This window comes from Pelophylax lessonae, assembly GCF_965119305.1.
Source record: "Pelophylax lessonae genome assembly, chromosome: 3".
Taxonomy (NCBI): Eukaryota; Metazoa; Chordata; class Amphibia; order Anura; family Ranidae; genus Pelophylax; species Pelophylax lessonae.
The window spans coordinates 644,190,503-644,210,942 of NC_138770.1; the positions used below are offsets into that span (position 1 = coordinate 644,190,503).

Below are 20,440 nucleotides of genomic sequence, written 5' to 3' on the forward strand. Positions count from 1 at the left end.
ACTTACTTGGACTTTTTTCACTGGACACTTATGCACATTTTACTATGAATTGTGTTTATCAACATTTGGCACGTCACTTTATTCTTTGGGTTTATTGCAGTTTATTGAATTACCCGTTTTGTATTTTAATTGTATTTATGTGATATTTGAAGAAAGTATTGTTTATTAAGAAGATTGGTATAATATGATTCACTTTTATTACTATTTTCACCATTCAAGCAAGCGCTGGTGTCAGCAGGGATTATTAAATCCAAACAGTTTTTTTTCACAATATTTAGCTTCTTAGCTTGTGCCAGCAGCTGCTTTATATCATGTTATTTTATTATAAAATTACACAATTTTTTGTTTTTGTGGTAATTTTCTGGCGCGAGGGAAATTATTCCACTACTTGCATTTAAATACAGATTTAATGTTTGTTTTATGAAGCTGCATTAATGGATGTTTTCTGCCTGAAGAACAGCTTTAAAGAACAACTTTACCTATACAAAACTCCACAGCTCACCCTGCCTAATCCCCTAACCTAACTAACCTAGAAACCCCTGCCCAGATGCTTACCTATATCATCACTACAGCTGCAGACTAGTCTGCTGATTACCTCCTCTGATGTTAGTACAGCTATCTCCCCTGCTGTACTATTGTGTTCTGATGAACCAGGGCCGGCCTTTGGGGTGTGCAAGCTGTGCGGCTGGCAGGGCGTCATGGGCAACAGGGGTGCCGTGCGGCCATCACAGCTCGCAGTCAGTTACTCACAGGACGAAACTCGTTCGACGAGTCACAGCAGGCGCTGCCAGGGCAAGTCCCCCTGCCCTGGGGCTGGCTGAAGATCATCACAGCACCAGTACCTGAAAAAAATGGCCACGGCCTGCCCGACAGGTACACCACGCATGGGTCGCCCGGCTCGGCTATTCTCGGGCAGACAGCGCATGCGCGGTGACATGTTGGCGACGGCATTTCTAAATGTAAAGCCAAGACGCCTCACCAAATGGTAAGTGAGACCCCTCCGCAGTCCCTGCATCTCCTCAGGAGATGCAGTGATGTGGGCATGGTACAGGAGATCCTCCAGGAGAATGCCTGCAGCTCATGCACAATGCCCGCAGCCGCTGCAGCTCCTGCACCATACCCGCTGACCCTGCATCTCCTGCACCATGCCCGCGGCCCCTGCATCATCCTGGGCTTTGAGTGGGGATATCTGAATGATAGCTGCATGTCCCTCTTATGCGCTCCGGGCCCCTACCTCCTATATAGACACAGCGCCCTGGCACCATCCCCTCTCTCTCCTTATTGGCTCACTGAATTTGATTGACAGCAGCAGGAGCCAATGGGGCCACACTGCCATCTAAGCCAATGAGGAGGGAGAATCTCAGGCAGCCAAGACACTCCTGCAACATCGCTGGATCGAGATGGGCTCAGGTAAGTATTGGGGGGGGGGGCTGCTGCACACAGAAGTTTTTTTTTATCTTAATGCATAGAATAATAAAAAAACCTAATGTCTCTACAACCACTTTAAGTCTATGCATTGAGTTCCTATAGACTTGAATGACACTGTACTCCATGACTTGGGACTCTAGAAATAAGCCTCATTTAACCACTTGCCGACTGCCTAACGCCGATCTACGTCGGCAGTCAGCCCCTCACAGGCAAAGTGACGTAGGGCTACGTCACTAGCTTGTGAGGGTCTAGGGAGCGAGCGCGCGCCCCCGGAGGCGCGCTCCCGCTCCCGCGTGGTCACGGACCCCCCCACGCGTGTGACCGGCGGACCCGATGTCCGCCGGTCACTCGGCGATCGGCGGGGGAGAGGGAGAATGTCAGGCAGCTTGTGTAAACAAGCCACCTGTCATTCTCCTTGCTGTTAGGATACTGATCACTCGGATCTAGTATGTAGATCCGTTGATCAGTGTCCATACAGCTCAAGCCCCAGCCAATCACAGTAGAAAGCACGCCCCTAGGGATACACACAGCCCCTCCCTCCCAAATAAAGTTAACCCCTTCACTACCAGTGTATTTTTACAGTAACAGTGCATATATATAGCACTGATTACTGTAGAAATGTCACTGGTAACCCCAAAAGTGTCAAAAATGTCAGTCAAGGGTCCGATCTGTCCGCCCCAATGTCGCAGTACCGCAAAAAAAATCGCAGATCGCCGCCATTACACGTTAAAAAAATGGGGAATTTCATATAAAAAAATGTGAAAAATATTGCTATTTTTGCAAAATTGACGCTCTTTTTTTGTTTATAGCGCATGATCAAAAAATCGCACAGGTGATCAAATACCACCAAAAGAAAGCTCTGTTTGTGGGAAAAAAAGGACGCCAAATTCGTTTAGGTACAGCGTCGCACGACCGCGCAATTGTCCGTTAAAGTCACGCAGTGCCGAATCGCAAAATACCCCCTGGTCGGAATGGGGGTAAAATCTTCCAGGGCTTAAGTGGTTAAGTCCCAGGGAAAAGATGCAGCAAGTGCTGCAGTAGGTTTTAGGCTGAAAGAGGTAAACACCAGAGGAAGGCTAGGAAGGGTAAGACAGTAGAGTTTCTTAAATCAATTTTTACTTTAAGTACTACAGCTTAGTTGCCTTGAACATATATGCATGCAGGAGATCTTATTTGACCGCTAGTTTGCCAGAGGATGGACCCATTACCCCTCCCATTTTCCTCTCTCCCTACTCTGTACAGCTGTGTACTGAATATAAATTAGATAGATAGAGTCTGAAGGCAAACAGTTACTGCTGTAACTTCTGTTTGGAAACCACATAGTACTCTGTGGCTTCAATGTCATGGGTGCTTCTTATATTAATTGCTTACTATAAAAATGCAAAAAAATATATAAAGTCAGTCTAAGCTGAACCCCTAAGGCCAACATTAACCTAACCTAGCCCCTAAAATAACCCATTTTACAAATTAAGTGTATTCCAGGTGCTCATTAGACATGCAAGTAGAGCAGAAGCAACTGCATAACGTTAGTTTTTCTTTTTCTCCTAATATACACGCGGGGCTTACAAAGATTCATTTAGCTGGTTACATCTTTATTTAAAATGTAGTAATGCATTCTGAATACATTTATCTTTTACAACCAGCACCATAACCACCTCTATTAGTTGCACTGTATTTTTTATACCTTGTATTCTTGCTTACCAGTTGATACAAAGTCTTTACCATATTATCAAACAGTGTTCTTTCACATACATTGTTGCAATCCTGAAACACTGAGTATTACTATTGCATTATTTACTATATTGCTTGAATCATAGTTCAGTTTTCGTTTTTATGAGATGAAAATGTAAAAAAAACAGTTAGTCAAGTAAATAATGCGTATGTCAGGGCAAAATAATAATAATTAAAAAAAAAAAAACCTATATGCAGTACATCTTTGCAATACATGCACATTTCCCCATGTGTTGTCCCTTTAAAGACCTTGCATACAGACAAATACTTGTTGATCTGCCAGAAATGCGCTCCTATGTTCTATTGTGGCCTCTCAAAACATGCCATTTTTCTTGACTGAATGGTATCAGCCCTGCTCTGTTTTCTTTTGCTAAACTACTCAAACCCTTCCTCTCTTTCATCTCTACAACAAGAGCTAGTTACTCTCTTTGAGATAACACAGGCAGTGTGCACAAGAGTGGTGTCAGCTCTGTCACTTTTCTTTTGCTAAACTTCTCATAGACGCCCCTGTATTATTTTCTAGACATGTGCAGAACGGAAAAATTTGTTTAGTTTCGGATAGTTTTTTTATGTTAGTTTATTTAGTTTTCTTAATTAGTTTCAGAATTAATTTCATTTATTTTAGTTTTGTTTTACAAATTAACGAATTCCACGTTTTCAGAACTATTTGAGTTGGGATCAGTCAAAAAAGGATCGACCGATTTGAATTCTGTGTGAAGAATATCTGGTTGTCAAGGAGTGGGATAGGAATGCCGGCAATGAAAAATTCCGAAAAAAACAGCGTGGAAACAGCGTGGGGTCCCCCCCCCAATCCATACCAGGCCTTTTTTTTTTTTTTCATTAAAGGAATTGTCAGAATCTTGTGTTGTGTCTTTACTCATTTTTTTTACAGTTTGGGTAACCATGGGTAATGATTACCCAATGGGAATGGGTAATCATTCACATGGGGGGGGGCAGGATCTGGGGGCCCCCTTGTTAAAGGTGGCTTCCAGGTTCAGATGAGCCTCTGCCCACAGACCCCCACAGCCACCGGCCAGGGTTGTAGGGAAGAGGCCCTTGTCCCCGTCAACATGCCATGTTAAGAGCATGTGGCTTGATATGGTTCAGAAGGGGGGGCACCCACTTGTCCCCCTCCTTTCCTGACCTCCTGGGGTGCATGTTTGGATGAGGGTCTGGTATGGATTTTAGGGATGACCCCACAATGTTTTTTTCAGAATTTTTCAGAAAGGGTTATCGATTGTTAATGATGCGGTGGCCGGCTTCCCGGCCCGCTCCTTAACAACCAGCTATTCTTCACACAGCAGAATTCAAATAGTTCGATCATTTTTAGATCGATCCGAATTCTAATTATTCTGAAAATTTAGATTTCGTTAGAAATTAAATATACAAAAAAAATGTATAGAATTTCAACTAAATTATTTACTATTTTACTTGGAGATTCAGATACATCCGAACAACCAAAAATTCATCAAAATTTGTACTTGGACTGAAACGAATTGCACAGGTCTATTATTTTTTCACAACACAGTGACTAACCATTCTGTAGTCCTAAAATAACATATTAATGAGAATAGAAATGAAACTGTCAGACCACTGCTAAGTGGTCCATAGAAAACTTTATTCCATTAAAAGTCAGAGGTACAATTTAAAAAAGTATCCCATGTGTTTTGAGGGTCCAGGCGCCCCCTTCATCAGGACTTTACTGGCAACAATGTGAAAAAAACAGAAGTGAACTGGACCTACAATTGTCTTTTTCCCAGTGTGAATTGCAAGCACAGACTTTTTCAGCAGCCTGTTTGGCAGCCCTGGTTTGTTCACATTGTTGCTAACCAAGACCTGATAAAGGGGGTGCCTGGACCCCAAAACACGTTGGATCCTTTTTTTGTAGCGTACCCCTGACTTTTAATGGAATAAAGTTGTGTCTGGACCTCTTAGCAGTGATGTGGAGTGTCAATTTCAATACACTACAAGCCAAGGAGACTGTGGAGATGCTCTGGGATGACCAAGCCACTTGTCCAGGAACCAGGGCGGTGCAAGGATTTTTGCCGCCCTAGGCAAAATAAAAATTGCCTCCCCCCATATGCTCTCCCACCCCCCATCCAAAGTTGCTGAAGGGGTTAAACCAGTGGTGCTCCATCGTTCGGGGGGAAGGAGGGCAGACAGACCTGGCCACGGACCCCCCCCCACCGTCACTGCAGAGTCCAGTCCACACCATATCCCCCCTGGGCGCCAGTTCACTTATCCTGTTCCTCCGGGCAGCGACGGCTTCCCCCTCAGTCTCCTCCAACAATAGGATGCCTTCTCCTTTGGCCAATTGAGAAACAGGTCTCAGGACCCACTTCCTGATTGGCCAAGAGGAGAATCAGTGTGGCAGTAGCAAATATTCATTCGCTATTGTCACACAACTGGGCGCCCCGAGCCCACCCTTTTTTGAAGCTCTAATCACGTGCTTCAAAAAAAAAAAAACCCTCATTGGAATCCATGCATCTGGCACCCTGCATGTAGATTAGGGGACCAGACGCATGGATGGGGGGGGGGCGGCACCCCTGTGCCCCTAATGGACCGTCCGGCCACCACACCACAGGTTAAAACCCCTTCAGTGACTTACGGTAAGTCACTTACCTCGGGTCAGGCCCCCTGCTAAGTTGAGCCCTAGGCGGCTGCCTAGGTTGCCTTACTGGTAACGCCGGCCCTGCCAGGAACCAAATCATTCACACCAACATTAACACCTCAAGCTACCAATACCAGTAAGATAGCCCTATGGGTCCATCTTTCCACTTTCCTCAACTGTTCAAAATAACAATTGGGAGGGCTAATGACTCTGCTTGGAATAACACAGGAAGTGTGTGCTGGACACAGGACACTGGACAGTCCTGAATTTCTGACATGATCAACAAGTATTGAACAGCTATAACAAAACTCTTCGAATAGTATATTTAACAGACCACAAGGGAGCAATGAGAGAAGTTTATTGTCAAACACTTTAAGTGTCACAAAATGATATCATTATTCTCCAAAAATACCCCATACACATCCACTAACTAATGGTCCTGTAATCTATTTTTATTAGATTATTTCTTGCTGTGTTTTTCTGCTTCCTTGTCTTCTGTGAGTTCCCAAACGTTTCCTTTTCCTCTAACTTTCATTTTTTGGAACAAGCAGTGAACATTAGTTGTGGTGATATACACTGCTCTATGCACGCTACACATCCCGTAGTCCATAGTCCATCTCGGGAGAAAGCAGGAGAGGGGTGGCTACACTCCTACATACAATGGGACCATGGAGAAGGAATGTAGCCACCCTCTAACAGGAAGTCAGATCACAGCAGCAAAAACAAAAAAGGAATTTGAAGATTTGTAAGTGGCTGAGGGCAGGTACCTTTTTGAGTTGAAAAAGTCTCATTATTCTCATTATTTTACCTTGGGAGCCTATGTGGTTGATGTACTAAAACTAAACAGGCTGTTCACTTTGCAAGGGAATTCTCTCCAGATCCTAGTGAAGTGAATTTGCCTTTGCAAAGAATACCCAACAATGCACACAAAGTAAAAAAAAAAAAAAAAAAAAAAAAACAGCTTATTCACTATGCCAAGGGAAAGATTCCCTTGCAAAGTGAACAGCCAATTTGCCTACCCCTATGAGTTGATTTACTAAAGGCAAATAGGCTGTTCTCTATGCAAGGGAATTCTCACCAGATCTTGGTGACTGTGATGACATTTCCCTTTGCAAAGAAAATCCAATCATATGCAGGAAAAATACAAAATGAGCATTAGTGCTTTCACATGGTTGGATGATGGTAGTCAGTAGAACTTACTAAAGCACATTCCCTTGCAAAGTGCAACTTCCCTCATTAGTATGCTTGCCTCTCTAGTTAACCAACACCTATGTGTTAATAGCTTGTAGTCCTGATTGGATGATGGATGTCAGCGGAGCTTTGCTTCATTCATCAAGCTCTGGGTAAAATTCCTTTGCAAAGTGCAACTTCCATTGCAAAAAGAATAGTCTACTTGCCTCCCTAGTAAAGACCCAGATCTTGGTGAATGTGGTGAAATTTTCCTTTTGCAAACAGGCAAAAAAAACACCCCTAATATGATGGGACTATATAGGCCACCACACATCCAATTGTATAAAAAATATATATGTTTATTCAAATCATTTAAAGATTGTAAATAGCTTGACACATCACGTGTCTGGGTACATATTACAATACATACATGTTCAACAATAAAGTGTATGAATATATGAAACACATGAAAGGTTAAAAAATTGTAAGCACGGCTTGCAAAAGTATTCATGAAGAGTGTAAGGATGATGGTGGGGAAATCCTTCAAACCTGACGCGTTTTAGGTGAAACTACCTTTCCTCAGGGGTATGTAGATGGAGTTGTATGATTTCCTAAACCATATTAATAAGGATACATTGTTTAATCAGATAACATTTCCAGTAGACATTATGTATCCATTTTCATAGAAAGAGGTATTTATGTGTACCAATTTAGGAGTTCTAAACCAGTGTTTCTCAACCTTTTTTCAGTCAAGGCACCCTTAAAAAATTATGGAAAGTCTCGAGGCACCCTTTGAAAGTTATAAACAGTCTCGAGGCACCCTTTAAAAATTATAAAGTTTCCAGGCACCCTTTAAAAATTATGGACAGTCTCGAGGCACCCTTTAAAAATTATAGACAGTCTCGAGGCATCCTTTAAAAATGATGGACAGTCTCGAGGCACCCTTTAAAAATTATGGACAGTCTCGAGGCACCCTTTAAAAATTTCGAAACAGTCATGAGGCACCCTTTAAAAATGATGGAAAGTCTCGAGGCACCCTTTAAAAATTATGAACAGTCTCGAGGCACCCTTTAAAAATTATGGACAGTCTCGAAGCACCCTTTAAAAATTATGGACAGTCTTGAGGCACCCTTTCAAAATTATTAACAGTCTCGAGGCACCCTTAAAAAAATATGGAAAGTCTCGATGCACCCTTTAAAAATGATAGACAGTCTCGAGGCACCCTTTAAAAATTCTAAACAGTCTTATGGCACCGTTTAAAAATTATGGACAGTCTCGAAGCACCCTTTAAAAATTCGAAACAGTCATGAGGCACCCTTTAAAAATGATGGAAAGTCTCCAGGCACCCTTTAAAAATGATGGACGGTCTCGAGGCACCCTTTAAAAATTCAAAACAATCTCGAGGCACCCCATTCTAAAATGTAAAAACTATTATAATAGTTATGCATAACACAGCATTCACACATGTAGGACACCCAATGTTAGAGGTGATTCATTCTTCCAAAGCAAATACACTTATGCAAACTGGTACTTACTAGTATTCCAATGTTTCCCTCCTCCCTCAATTTTTCTCCACCACTCAGCTAAGGTGCCCTCAAGAAGGTTGTAATGGTGCCCAATGAAACCCTTTGTGTAACTAAAAGGCAGCTTTATACACACGCCAGCTTGTATACAATTTTGGGGCAATTTTTAGGTATTTTGCCAGGGCACCCCTGAAGAAACCTCAAGGCACTTGAGGTTGCCTGGGCAACCTGGTTGAAAAAGGCTATTCTAAATTATGAGAAAGCTGTGTAGAGTAAAAGCAATGGGGGACGAACAAAGGGAGAGGAGGAGGGAGTTGCGTGGCTGGAGCTGAAGGATGTAATGATGCTGCCCCAATAGAAACATAAAGGGTGCCACCACCGCCAAGTCTCAAGAGATCTCACAAGGGTCCCAACTTTTTCCTTTGCAAAGAACACCCAATCCCATGCAAGGAAATTTTTATAAAAAAAGCATTTTTGCTTGCACTTGATTGAATGATGGAAGTCAACCAAGCTTCAACTCATTTACTAAACTACTTGGAAATTCCTTTGCAAAGTGCAAAGCAAATAGTCTGTTTGCCTCCCTAGTAAATCAGCACCTACAGTATGTGTCAATAGCTTGCAGTCCTGAGATCCCAGCACCAGAATAGATCCGTCTTTCCTCCCCTAATCCTTTTCTTTCTTTTTAGAAAATTTTAGTGGAATTCCAAAGATATCTGCGATCAGGGGTCAAATGATGTGGACAAATGTTGGTTTTCAGACTTGCTGGTCCTGGGAACATTTTTTTTGCTTTAGTATTACAGTGGCACGTAGTTGGATATATACAGTATATATATATATATATATATATATATATATATATATATATATTATATATATATATATATATATATATATATATATATATATTGCATTGTGGAGAAGCAGCCCTAGGTCTAAAAAAGTTTGCAGCTGTGTTGACTTAACCGGCGAAACTTGAATAAAGAGACACATGGCAGTTTTATCTTGTATGAATTCTTCATGCTCATGAATTATTAAACAATAATCTCTTGTTCCGCATGGAAAAAAAAAAAAAACAACAAACTTGAAAGGTTTTCATTACTCCTCACATAACGCTAGGAACCGCTTCTGCTAATGAGGTAATATCGATGGCTTGAATGTTTCTCATTTAACTTGTAGCCTTCCATGTGTGCTGCTGAGACAAGCAGCCATGTAAAGACATAATAGGTTTTACGCACCTTAAAAGGATTCCATCCTATGCATCCTACGGAGCAATAAACAGTAAAAACTGGATTACATATAGAAATATGACTACTGTCCAAAATGTAATAAAATATATCTCCCCCATGGGCCTTTCAGCTCAGTAGGCAGCAAACTGATAATGGAAAAAGTGAAGTAATGAAGAAAATAGACGGTATAAAGAAAAAAACGACATATACAGAAACAAAAATTAAGAAAGCTATATTCCATAGAGAATAGTTACAGCTCAGCAGAGGGGTGCAAGGAAAGACATCATTATTGAGAGTATTAAAGATAAACCCGACGCAACATTCTTGGCTGGTTGGAGTCTTTGTAAATTTAGCTTGAAGAAAGTTAATAAAAGAAGTCCACTGAGATGTGTGAACAATTGGGTGGTAAAGTCTGTATGCAATACTACCAGATGTGCCCAGTTGGATTTTTTTCCACTGGTGGATCCACAAATGAGGAAATTCAGATGGCCAACCAGAGCTTTAACCACTTAAGCCCCGGAAGATTTTACCCCCTTCCTGCCCAGGGGGTATTTTGCGATTCGGCACTGCGTGAATTTAACGGACAATTGCGCGGTCGTGCGACGCTGTACCTAAACGAATTTGACGTCCTTTTTTTCCCATAAACAGAGCTTTCTTTTGGTGGTATTTGATCACCTGTGCGATTTTTTGATCATGCGCTATAAACAAAAAAAGAGCGTCAATTTTGCAAAAATAACAATATTTTTCAAATTTTTTTTATATGAAATTCCCAAAAAGAAATGTAAAAATCAAAATTTTTTAACAGTCTCGGCCAATTTGTTTTATGCTACATATGTTTGGTAAAAAAAATTGCAAAAAGCGTATTTTGATTGGTTTGCGCAAAAGTTATCGCCTTTACTAACAAAGGGAAAGATTTTTGTCATTTTTGTTGTTTTTATTTTTAACGCGTAATGGCGGCGATCTGTGATTTTTTTTGCGGGACTGCGACATTGGGGTGGACAGATCGGACCCTTGACTGACATTTTTGACACTTTTGGGGTTACCAGTGACATTACTGCAGTAATCAGTGCTATACATATGCACTGTTACTGTAAAATGTCACTGGTAGTGAAGGGGTTAACTTTATTTGAGAGGGAGGGGCTGTGTGTGTCCCTAGGGGCGTGATTCTAACTGTGATTGGCTGTGGCTTGAGGTGTAGGAACAATGATCATCGGTCCTACATAGTAGAACCGTATGATCAGTGTTCCTACACAGGGGAGAATGACAGGCGGCTTGTTTACACTAGTCGCCTGCCTTTCTCCCGCTGTCACGGACGATCGTGAGTGAGCAGCGGACATCGGGTCCGCTGCTCACACGCGCGGGGGGGTCCGTGACCGCGCGGGAGCGCGCCTTCGGCGGCGCGCGCTCGCTCGCTCCCCAGAGCCTCACAGGCTAGTGACGTACCGGTACGTCACTTTGCCTGTGAGGGGCTGACCGCCGCAGTATATGTACTTGCGGCGGTCGGCAAGTGGTTAAGTAAGTAGAAAGACATAAATAAAAAAGCCAGTTGTAAGTCCGATTGGCAGAGGCGCCTGTCAATTTATGTGTTTCAAGTGATTGTAAAGTCTCATTTTATTTTCTATTAACCACTTTACGTCCACCCGCCGCAGTTATACTGCGGCAGGCAGCCGCTTCTGCGCAAACCGCCGTAGGTATACGTTGGTCGTGCGCAGGCAGCTCGGGGACATGGAAGCCGATGCACGGGGCAGGCGGCTCCGATTGCCGCCTGACACCCACGATTGTTCCCCACTGAGAGAGAACGGTCAGCTGTTGTAAACCCTAGACCGTACTCCATAGGGGTCTAAAAGGTTTGGTATTGGCAAGTGAATAAAGATGGGGCCCCTTTAAAGTGTCCTCTCCTCAATATGGGAAGATAAACAGAGAGATCCCAGATAGTGTAGTACGTTTTAGACAAGTTTATTAAAGCAATCAAACTTCCAGATGTACACTTACAATATACAGATATTTCATGGGCTCATCAGTATTATTTCAAATGTGCTCCCAGATACACGCGAAACGATCATACCGAGCTAATTCGCTCTGTTCTTACAGTACCCCGCGGCGTGCATTCCAGCGCACTTCTGCTTGCGTTCCACCTCTCCGGAAGTGATGTAGTACGAATTCCCAGCTCAATTCACTAACCAGTTTGCTAACCAAAATGGTTAGCAAACTGGTTGGTGAATTGAGCTGGGAATCGTTGTTTTTGTTTAACATGCGTCACCCTTCCATATGCTCTTTGCTATGAAGCCCATTTATAGATGGGGGCCGGGGCCATTTTGTTTGTTGTAGATGTATACTGGTTAGTGGACACACTGGATGCCTTTGCTGCCATTGTGCTATTAGCTGGGCGTCCACTGTGCCCCCAAGTACCTTTAGGAGGGTTGGGCTCCCTCCAGGCTCACCTGCCCCCTTTGCAGGGAGAAGAAACAGACAGATCACTGATCTGTGGACAGAGCCCTGTGTGTTTGTACTGTGCTGTGATTGGCTACAGGCGATTAGCAGGTCTCAGCTATAAATCATTGGCCAGAACCTGCTGACCCAATCATTCTGTAGCCAGTGACAGCACGGGGTAGCATTGGGCACACGCATGCCCAGAACAGGCTGGATGACGTACATGTACTGTGCCGCCTCACTGCAGTAAATGTACTGTGGTCAGCAGCAAGATATTAAAGTACATGTAAACTCTAAGCACCCTTGCACATAGAGCCATCTAGGAGCAGTGCATCCCTCCTGGTAAATGAGTTTGCTTGGGCGGTGCAATTGCAACATCCAACCCCACTGCAGGTAGCCTGTCAAAGTATATGAGAAGCATTGGCATTTAGGGCCCTGTGCATTAAGGGATGAAGGTCCAAAATGCAGAAGACCTGCATTCCAGACCTTCATCCCTGCACTGCTGCTACTGATCTCCTTCAGCCTCTGGAAGCAACTTCCTCTCTACAAGCACCCACTCGAGCAGCTGCAGAGGCTGCACAATGAGTGTTAGCATGGCAGCATATAGTCTATTGTAACGTATATAGTATAGTGTTTTAATGCAGGTGCACAATTTTGAGACAGAGACAAGAGGGGTTGATTTACTAAATTAAAACAGACTGTGCACTTTGCAAAGTGCAGTTGCTCCAGAACTTAGTAAATGAGGCAAAGCTTCACTTTGCAAAGAATACTCAATCACGTGCAAGGAAAATAAAAATAAAAAAAGCATTTTTGCTTGCACACAGTGGCGGCCCATGCATAGGGGGCGCCAGGGCGCCGCCCCCCTACCCCTAAAAAAAAGAAGAAAAAAAATTACAAAAAGAACAAATAAAGTTGTGAAAAAAAAAAAATTGTGTTCGCAGGCCTATGTGGTGGCACTGGTGGCTATGGGGGGGGGGGGGGGGTGGGGTTTACGTCCCAGAAGAGGCGCCGATTGGCTGCCTTCTGGGGGCGTAACCTGGGCGCAAGTCATTGCGCTAGGACACCCCCACTTTCCTGATATCCTGGCTGTGATTGGCCCAGTCTCCAGCCTGGACCAATCATCATCCAGAAAATCCGATTGTGACGCCGCTGACGTCGCAATGGCGGCGGTGCCGGTGCGTGCATCAGTCACTCACTGTCACCGCCCGGTCAGCTTCCCGCCGCCGAAGAGGAGTCCAGTACAGAGAAGAAGCCGGCACCAGTCACCTTCCTGCCGCCCGTCACCCGCCGCAGAAGAGGCCGAGAGAGAGAAGCGCCGCTCACCTTCCCGCCGCCGAACGAAGAAGAGGAGAGGGAGAACCCGCCGTGACTCACATGTAAGTGCACTGCTCTCAGTCGGGCACGCACGCATAGCTCTGCATTGGGGTACATGTATACTGGCTGCACTGGAGGCACGCACGCATAGCTCTGCATTGGGGTACATGTATACTGGCTGCACTGGAGGCACGCACGCATAGCTCTGCATTGGGGTACATGTATACTGGCTGCACTGGAGGCACGCACGCATAGCTCTGCATTGGGGTACATGTATACTGGCTGCACTGGAGGCACGCACGCATAGCTCTGCATTGGGGTACATGTATACTGGCTGCACTGGAGGCACGCACACATAGCTCTGCATTGGGGACATGTATACTGGCTGCACTGGAAGCACGCACGCATAGCTCTGCATTGGGGGACATGTATACTGGCTGCACTGGAGGCACGCACGCATAGCTCTGCATTGGGGACATGTATACTGTCTGCACTGGAGGCACGCACGCATAGCTCTGCATTGGGGGACATGTATACTGGCTGCACTGGAAGCACGCACGTATAGCTCTGCATTGGGGGACATGTATACTGGTGGTCACTGGAGGCACGCACACATAGCTCTGCATTGGGGGACATGTATACTGGTGGTCACTGGAGGCACGCACACATAGCTCTGCATTGGGGGACATGTATACTGGCTGCACTGGAGGCACGCACGCATAGCTCTGCATTGGGGGACATGTATACTGGCTGCACTGGAAGCACGCACGTATAGCTCTGCATTGGGGGACATGTATACTGGTGGTCACTGGAGGCACGCACGCATAGCTCTGCATTGGGGGACATGTATACTGGTGGTCACTGGCTGCACTGGCGGCACGCACACATAGCTCTGCATTGGGGGGACATGTATACTGGTGGTCACTGGAGGCACGCACGCATAGCTCTGCATTGGGGGACATGTATACTGGCTGCACTGGAGGCACGCACGCATAGCTCTGCATTGGGGGACATGTATACTGGTGGTCACTGGAGGCTCGCATGCATAGTTCTGCATTGGGGGACATGTATACTGGTGGTCACTGGAGGCACGCACGCATAGCTCTGCATTGGGGGACATGTATACTGGCTGCACTGGAGGCACGCACGCATAGCTCTGCATTGGGGACATGTATACTGGCTGCACTGGAGGCACGCACGCATAGCTCTGCATTGGGGGACATGTATACTGGCTGCACTGGAAGCACGCACGTATAGCTCTGCATTGGGGGACATGTATACTGGTGGTCACTGGAGGCACGCACACATAGCTCTGCATTGGGGGACATGTATACTGGTGGTCACTGGAGGCACGCACACATAGCTCTGCATTGGGGGACATGTATACTGGCTGCACTGGAGGCACGCACGCATAGCTCTGCATTGGGGGACATGTATACTGGCTGCACTGGAAGCACGCACGTATAGCTCTGCATTGGGGGACATGTATACTGGTGGTCACTGGCTGCACTGGCGGCACGCACACATAGCTCTGCATTGGGGGGACATGTATACTGGTGGTCACTGGAGGCACGCACGCATAGCTCTGCATTGGGGGACATGTATACTGGCTGCACTGGAGGCACGCACGCATAGCTCTGCATTGGGGGACATGTATACTGGTGGTCACTGGAGGCTCGCATGCATAGTTCTGCATTGGGGGACATGTATACTGGTGGTCACTGGAGGCACGCACGCATAGCTCTGCATTGGGGGACATGTATACTGGTGGTCACTGGAGGCACGCACGCATAGCTCTGCATTGGGGGACATGTATACTGGTGGTCACTGGAGGCACGCACACATAGCTCTGCATTGGGGTACATGTATACTGGCTGCACTGGAGGCACGCACGCATAGCTCTGCATTGGGGACATGTATACTGGTGGTCACTGGCTGCACTGGAGGCACGCATGCATAGCTCTGCATTTGGGGACATGTACGCTGGTGGTCACTGCATTGGAGGCACGCACGCATATCTCTGCATTGGGGACATGTACACTGGTGGTCACTGCATTGGAGGCACGCACGCATAGCTCTGCATTGGGGACATGTATACTGGTCACTGCATTGGGGACATGCATGCTGGCCACTACATTGAAAGGGGGCATTTATACTGGTCACTATATTGAAGGGGGCATGTACTGTGGGGTTTGTGCTAGGGGCCTGTACTGTGGGGTTTATGCTAGAGGGCCTGTACTGTGGGGTTTATGCTAGAGGGCCTGTACTGTGGGGTTTGTGCTTGAGTTGTTTGTGCGGGGTTTGTGCTTGAGGGGTTTGTACTGTGGGGTTTGTGCCACTCTCAGTCCATGTATCCCATAATAGGATGTCTCTCACAGTATATCCCATATTAGGGCCCCTGTTCCCTATTATGGGATATACTAGTACTGATGGACCCCTTAATATGTGATATATTGGGAGAATTGGTTCACGCAAGCAAAATACAGGGGACAAAATGGGTGGAGTCTATAAGGGGTGGGGCTTCTGATAAATGGGAGGGGTCAAAATGGAAGGGGGGGTCTTGCGCCCCCCCATCTTAAAACTTCACCAGCCGCCACTGCTTGCACATGATTGGATGATGGAAGTCAGCAGAGCTTCTGTTCATTTACTAAACTCTGGATCAACTGTAATTTGCAAAGTGCACAGTTTATTCGCCTTTAATAAATCAACCCCAGAGTATTGTCATCATATAACAGAAAAAGCAAGGACCTTCATAGGACTGTCAGATATTATTTTAATGAAAGCTGCGGATTTAAAAGAATTGAAAATAGCTTTTGAAATGACATTAGCATGTTAAAGATGATAAGATTGTAGTGATTGGCTTTACATCTCCGGAATAACGACTGAATCACCTATGGTGGGAAGTCCCATTGAACACCCTTCTAATGCCAGAAGTAAACTGGTAATGGGTCCTGTAGATCACTTTACAGGTTCACGACAAAATCGCATTACTGCTTCCCAGGAAACCCCAGATCAGAGCACAGAGTCTGAATTTGTTGTCAGTCACACCAATGGATTTAGTCATCTCTATTTGCTATAGGTTGGCTGTCTCTCTGGGTCACTGCGATTGCTCTATGTCCTACTGAATAAGCATGCATTAGTCGTTAGATAATAGCTGCACTCATGACGTGACTGGTATATTCATAGTGCTGTCGTCTTTCAGAAAGAGAACTCCATTTTATAGACAGAAGCAGAACCCTAATTATCTCCGGTGATTCACAATTCAAAAGTCAAATGAATTACGGAAGAAGAGGCCGTGCATGCGACCCATTTTGGCAAGCGTGGGTGGTTGTTTCGGTAATTGTCTGGTTGGATCATATGTCCCGGGTCCAGGATTTTTCTAAAATAGAAGAAAAAAATAAAGAAATGTGAGATAAGTGATGCAAAAGGCAGCTCAAATGTTTGACGAAGAGCAGAACTCTAGAGACCACGTGGTCTTTGTGAGGCTACAGTGGCTACAGACAAGTTTTATTAATTCCCCTGATAGAGCACATTGTTTCCACCAGGCTTTTAATGCTTTGCTCCAGGCCATGCTGCATGGGTCATCTCCTTGTGTACTAATTTGGACGATCTTACAGATTGTCACAGGAGTCTATACTCAATTCTAAATGATATTTTATAATACTTGTGCAGCAATGTAATATTATTATGCAATTCACTTAGAAGTTCAGGGAAGAGGGGTATGTTCAATAATTAATTCCAAGATCTGCTGGGGTTTTCACCTTCTATATCTGACCTCATGAAAATTCAGGCTGTTATTTTGTTATCTGCTGGAAAGTGAGTAGCACACCACAGAATCATGTGAAAAGAGGGCACAGTCCCACCCAGAAGCCCACAGTTCCTCCCAGAAGCCCAATAAAAACCTTGTTTATGTATAGAACAGACTCTCCAACATGATCCACTTTAGTAGGTACAAAACACTCTGTTCCAGATCATCTATCTGCCTTTCTTATTAGACTTACCTGAACCAATTAGCTATTGGGAAAGATTTGTTTAAAGCCCAACTCCAGGAAAAAACATAAATTAAAGTATTGCATTGTGCATCAATTATCTTACACCTCTTTCTAAGCCATCCCTACAGTGTAATGGTTTAAAGTCATAATTTCCTTTCTGAGCCAAGCTAATTTTTTGCACTGGAGATCAGGAATTTCTTCCTGCTCATTATCTTCTTGCGCGTTGGTCCCATCGCTGCCCCCACTAGTTCTCCTGCCTCTGCCTGATGCGGACATCCAAAGAAAAGACCCCAGGAATAAACAAAAGAAGACAGGGTTGTCATGAGATTGTGGCTTCAGGTAGGCAAAATGGGCATTTCTCTGCTCATTGTCTTCTTGGGCATTGGCCCCATCACAACCCCCATGAGTTCTTCTGCCTCTGCAGCCTATGAAAGTGGATCTGGCCACTGGAAGGCTTGCCTCTACCAGTTGGTGGTGTCTACATTATGCAATGATGTGGACACCCAAAGAAGGACCCCAGGAATAAACAGAAGAAGACAGAAGGGTTGTCATGAGATAGTGGCTTCAGGTAGGCAAAATGGGCTTTTCCTTGCTCGTTGTCTTCTTGGGCATTGGCCCCATCACAACCCCCGTGAGTTCTTCTGCCTCTGCAGCCTATGAAACTAGATCTGGTCACTGGAAGGGTTGCCTCTACCAGTTGGAGGTGTCTGCATTATGCAATGATGTGGACACCCAAAGAAGGATCTGTCCCCAGGAATAAACAGAAGAGAGAAGGATCATCATGTGATCTTGGCTTTAGGTAAGTAAAATAGGCTTTTCCATAATCTTTATGGGCACTAATTCCATCACAACCCCAGTGAGTTCTTCTGTCTTTGCAGCCTATGAAAGTGGACCTGGCTACTGGAAGGGTTGCCTCTACCAATTGGAGGTGGTAGAGTTTAGTTAGAAGGGATGGAAGGAAAGGGGGAGGGGGCGTTGGTAATCTCCTAGAGTTGGGCTTTAAAAAAAAATCCACCCTTGCAGTGGGGCATTTCAGTGCTGTCAGGGTTAATTGCTCGTTATAATAAAGAGGCTGTTTTTACTTACCTGATCCTTTGCTCCAGCCGGCCTGATAACTTCCTGTACTGTCTGTGCTCTTCTTAGTTTCATTGTTCCCAGATCTTTCTGTAGGCTAAAGAACCTCCCTCCACCCATTGTTATGGAGATGAGGAAAGTGGTATTTTTTTAGCCCTAACATACGAGTTGGACCAGTCAGAGGGAAGAAGAGGGCCACGCCCGGCCGCACCAACACAACTGCAAGAAATACTGTAGCGATAAATTATACCATCAGATGTACTGATGCCACCTGTGGGTAATTTCTTATTGTTATTTCTTGCAGTTGTGTTGGTGTGGCCGGTGGTGGCCCTCTTCTTCCCTCTGACTGGTCCAATGGCCAGCATACCTCCCCATGCTCTGTTTGGTGGGGGTTGGTATTCAGAGCCTATGTATGACATCCTTCTGGGAGCTAGTGGTTGATTAACACTTATCAGTTGTTGTGGTAAACCCAAATGGACATAATATAATGTAACAATTATTCAATCTGTGTTGAATTATTAATATTTTGTGCATTATAACATGTGCAATGTATCCTTCGCTTATGTATCATTCCACTCTTTGTTTTAATGGGATTGAATAAAAAAATATTTAATCTAATCGTGTTGTCAGTTTTGATATGATGCCCCTAAAGTCCCATCATTTTGGAAGGTAATCCTTCTTTTGCTCCTTTGCTGTTTTGTCTATGGGACAAAGAAATTAAGATCTTTTTATCTAATCCTCCACTCCACTGTGCAGCAAGACCGACCCTCAAAGCGTATTTGCCCTCATGCTCCAGAAGTCTAAGGTCCTGACATAGTCAAGAGCAATGCAGGGTCCACAGCCTGGTGTTGGACCTGATGATGCTGAGGGATAGTCCACAGCCTAAGCCAGGGGGAGTGGAGAATCGGGTAAGTTAAAGTTCTTTTACTCTCCCTAGACTAAGCAAGTGGGTAGTCCTTGCAGTGTGGGCTTAGCCCCACTGCAAGGGTGGATTTTCAAATTTCCTAGAGTTGGCCTTAAAGTGGATGTAAACTCCATTCATGAAATCGGACCTAAGAACATAAATTTGTAGTGTTTACCCATCTCTCTCCAAAGCCCTAAGTCTTATGTCTTTCTGCTGCTCGGTTCCTCTGTTTTCATCATTATAACTTCTGACAAGTTCTCAGACACAGCAGATAAAAGCAGCTGGAAATTTGTGTTGGGGAGGGAGCTTAGAGGTAGATAAGCAGAGAGCTTGTCTATTCACAGCACAGCTCTGCAAGTTTCTTCGTCACTCTGCCAATGTGGAAGGGGGGGGGGATGTGCCTTTCCTCCAATCAGCTCACACACAGTGTATGCCTGGACTCCCCTCCCACTGCTGAAACAGGAAGAATAATTTGTAACATGATGTGCACTTTCTAAAGGATATAGAAAGCCGAAGAAAGCAGATATACATGTAAAACATATCTAGGGAGATTTTTCTCATCTCTGTGTATCATCTGAGGCTGTTCACTTCACTGGGTATACGTGAGGGTTTACATCCACTTTAAACATTGGTTCCTTGGCTATACAGATGCTTTGCTAACACCAGACTAGCTATTAATACCACCTATAACAGCTATCTCTATGAAGATAATATCTATGCACCCACATTTGTGTCTGTATGTGCACATATGTTTCTATACAACCTATAACAACCACATAACTACGTCCCACAAAACCTTTGAACTCTTCTGTGCAGTCCCCTTAGACTGGTATTAATTTGAACTAAATTCTCTCAATTAACCTGAACGATTGTACAGTATTTTTATTCCTTATATTACTAGCATTAGTCAGAGAACAGTCCGTGACTTTGTTTTGTTTATTTAGGGATAATAACTTGGATAGGGATGGGAGATTATGGGATGCCTACTTGACTTCAACTTCAGGGACAACTCTTCCTATATACAGTCCTATATACAC

The 20,440-nt window shown here is 44.6% G+C and overlaps 1 protein-coding gene across 1 annotated transcript in view; it reads right to left on the reverse strand.

The window, feature by feature from the left end:
- Window positions 1-16,336: 16,336 nt before the first annotated feature.
- Window positions 16,337-20,440, reverse strand: part of STPG4 (sperm-tail PG-rich repeat containing 4) — a gene marked incomplete at its 5' end in the record, with an annotated part of 150,072 nt that continues 145,968 nt past the window's right edge. The window contains one exon of the mRNA XM_082252344.1: window positions 16,337-16,812. Within this exon, the coding sequence (XP_082108470.1) occupies window positions 16,696-16,812 (117 nt within the window). The 3' untranslated portion in view covers window positions 16,337-16,695. The remainder of the gene's footprint in view (window positions 16,813-20,440) is intronic.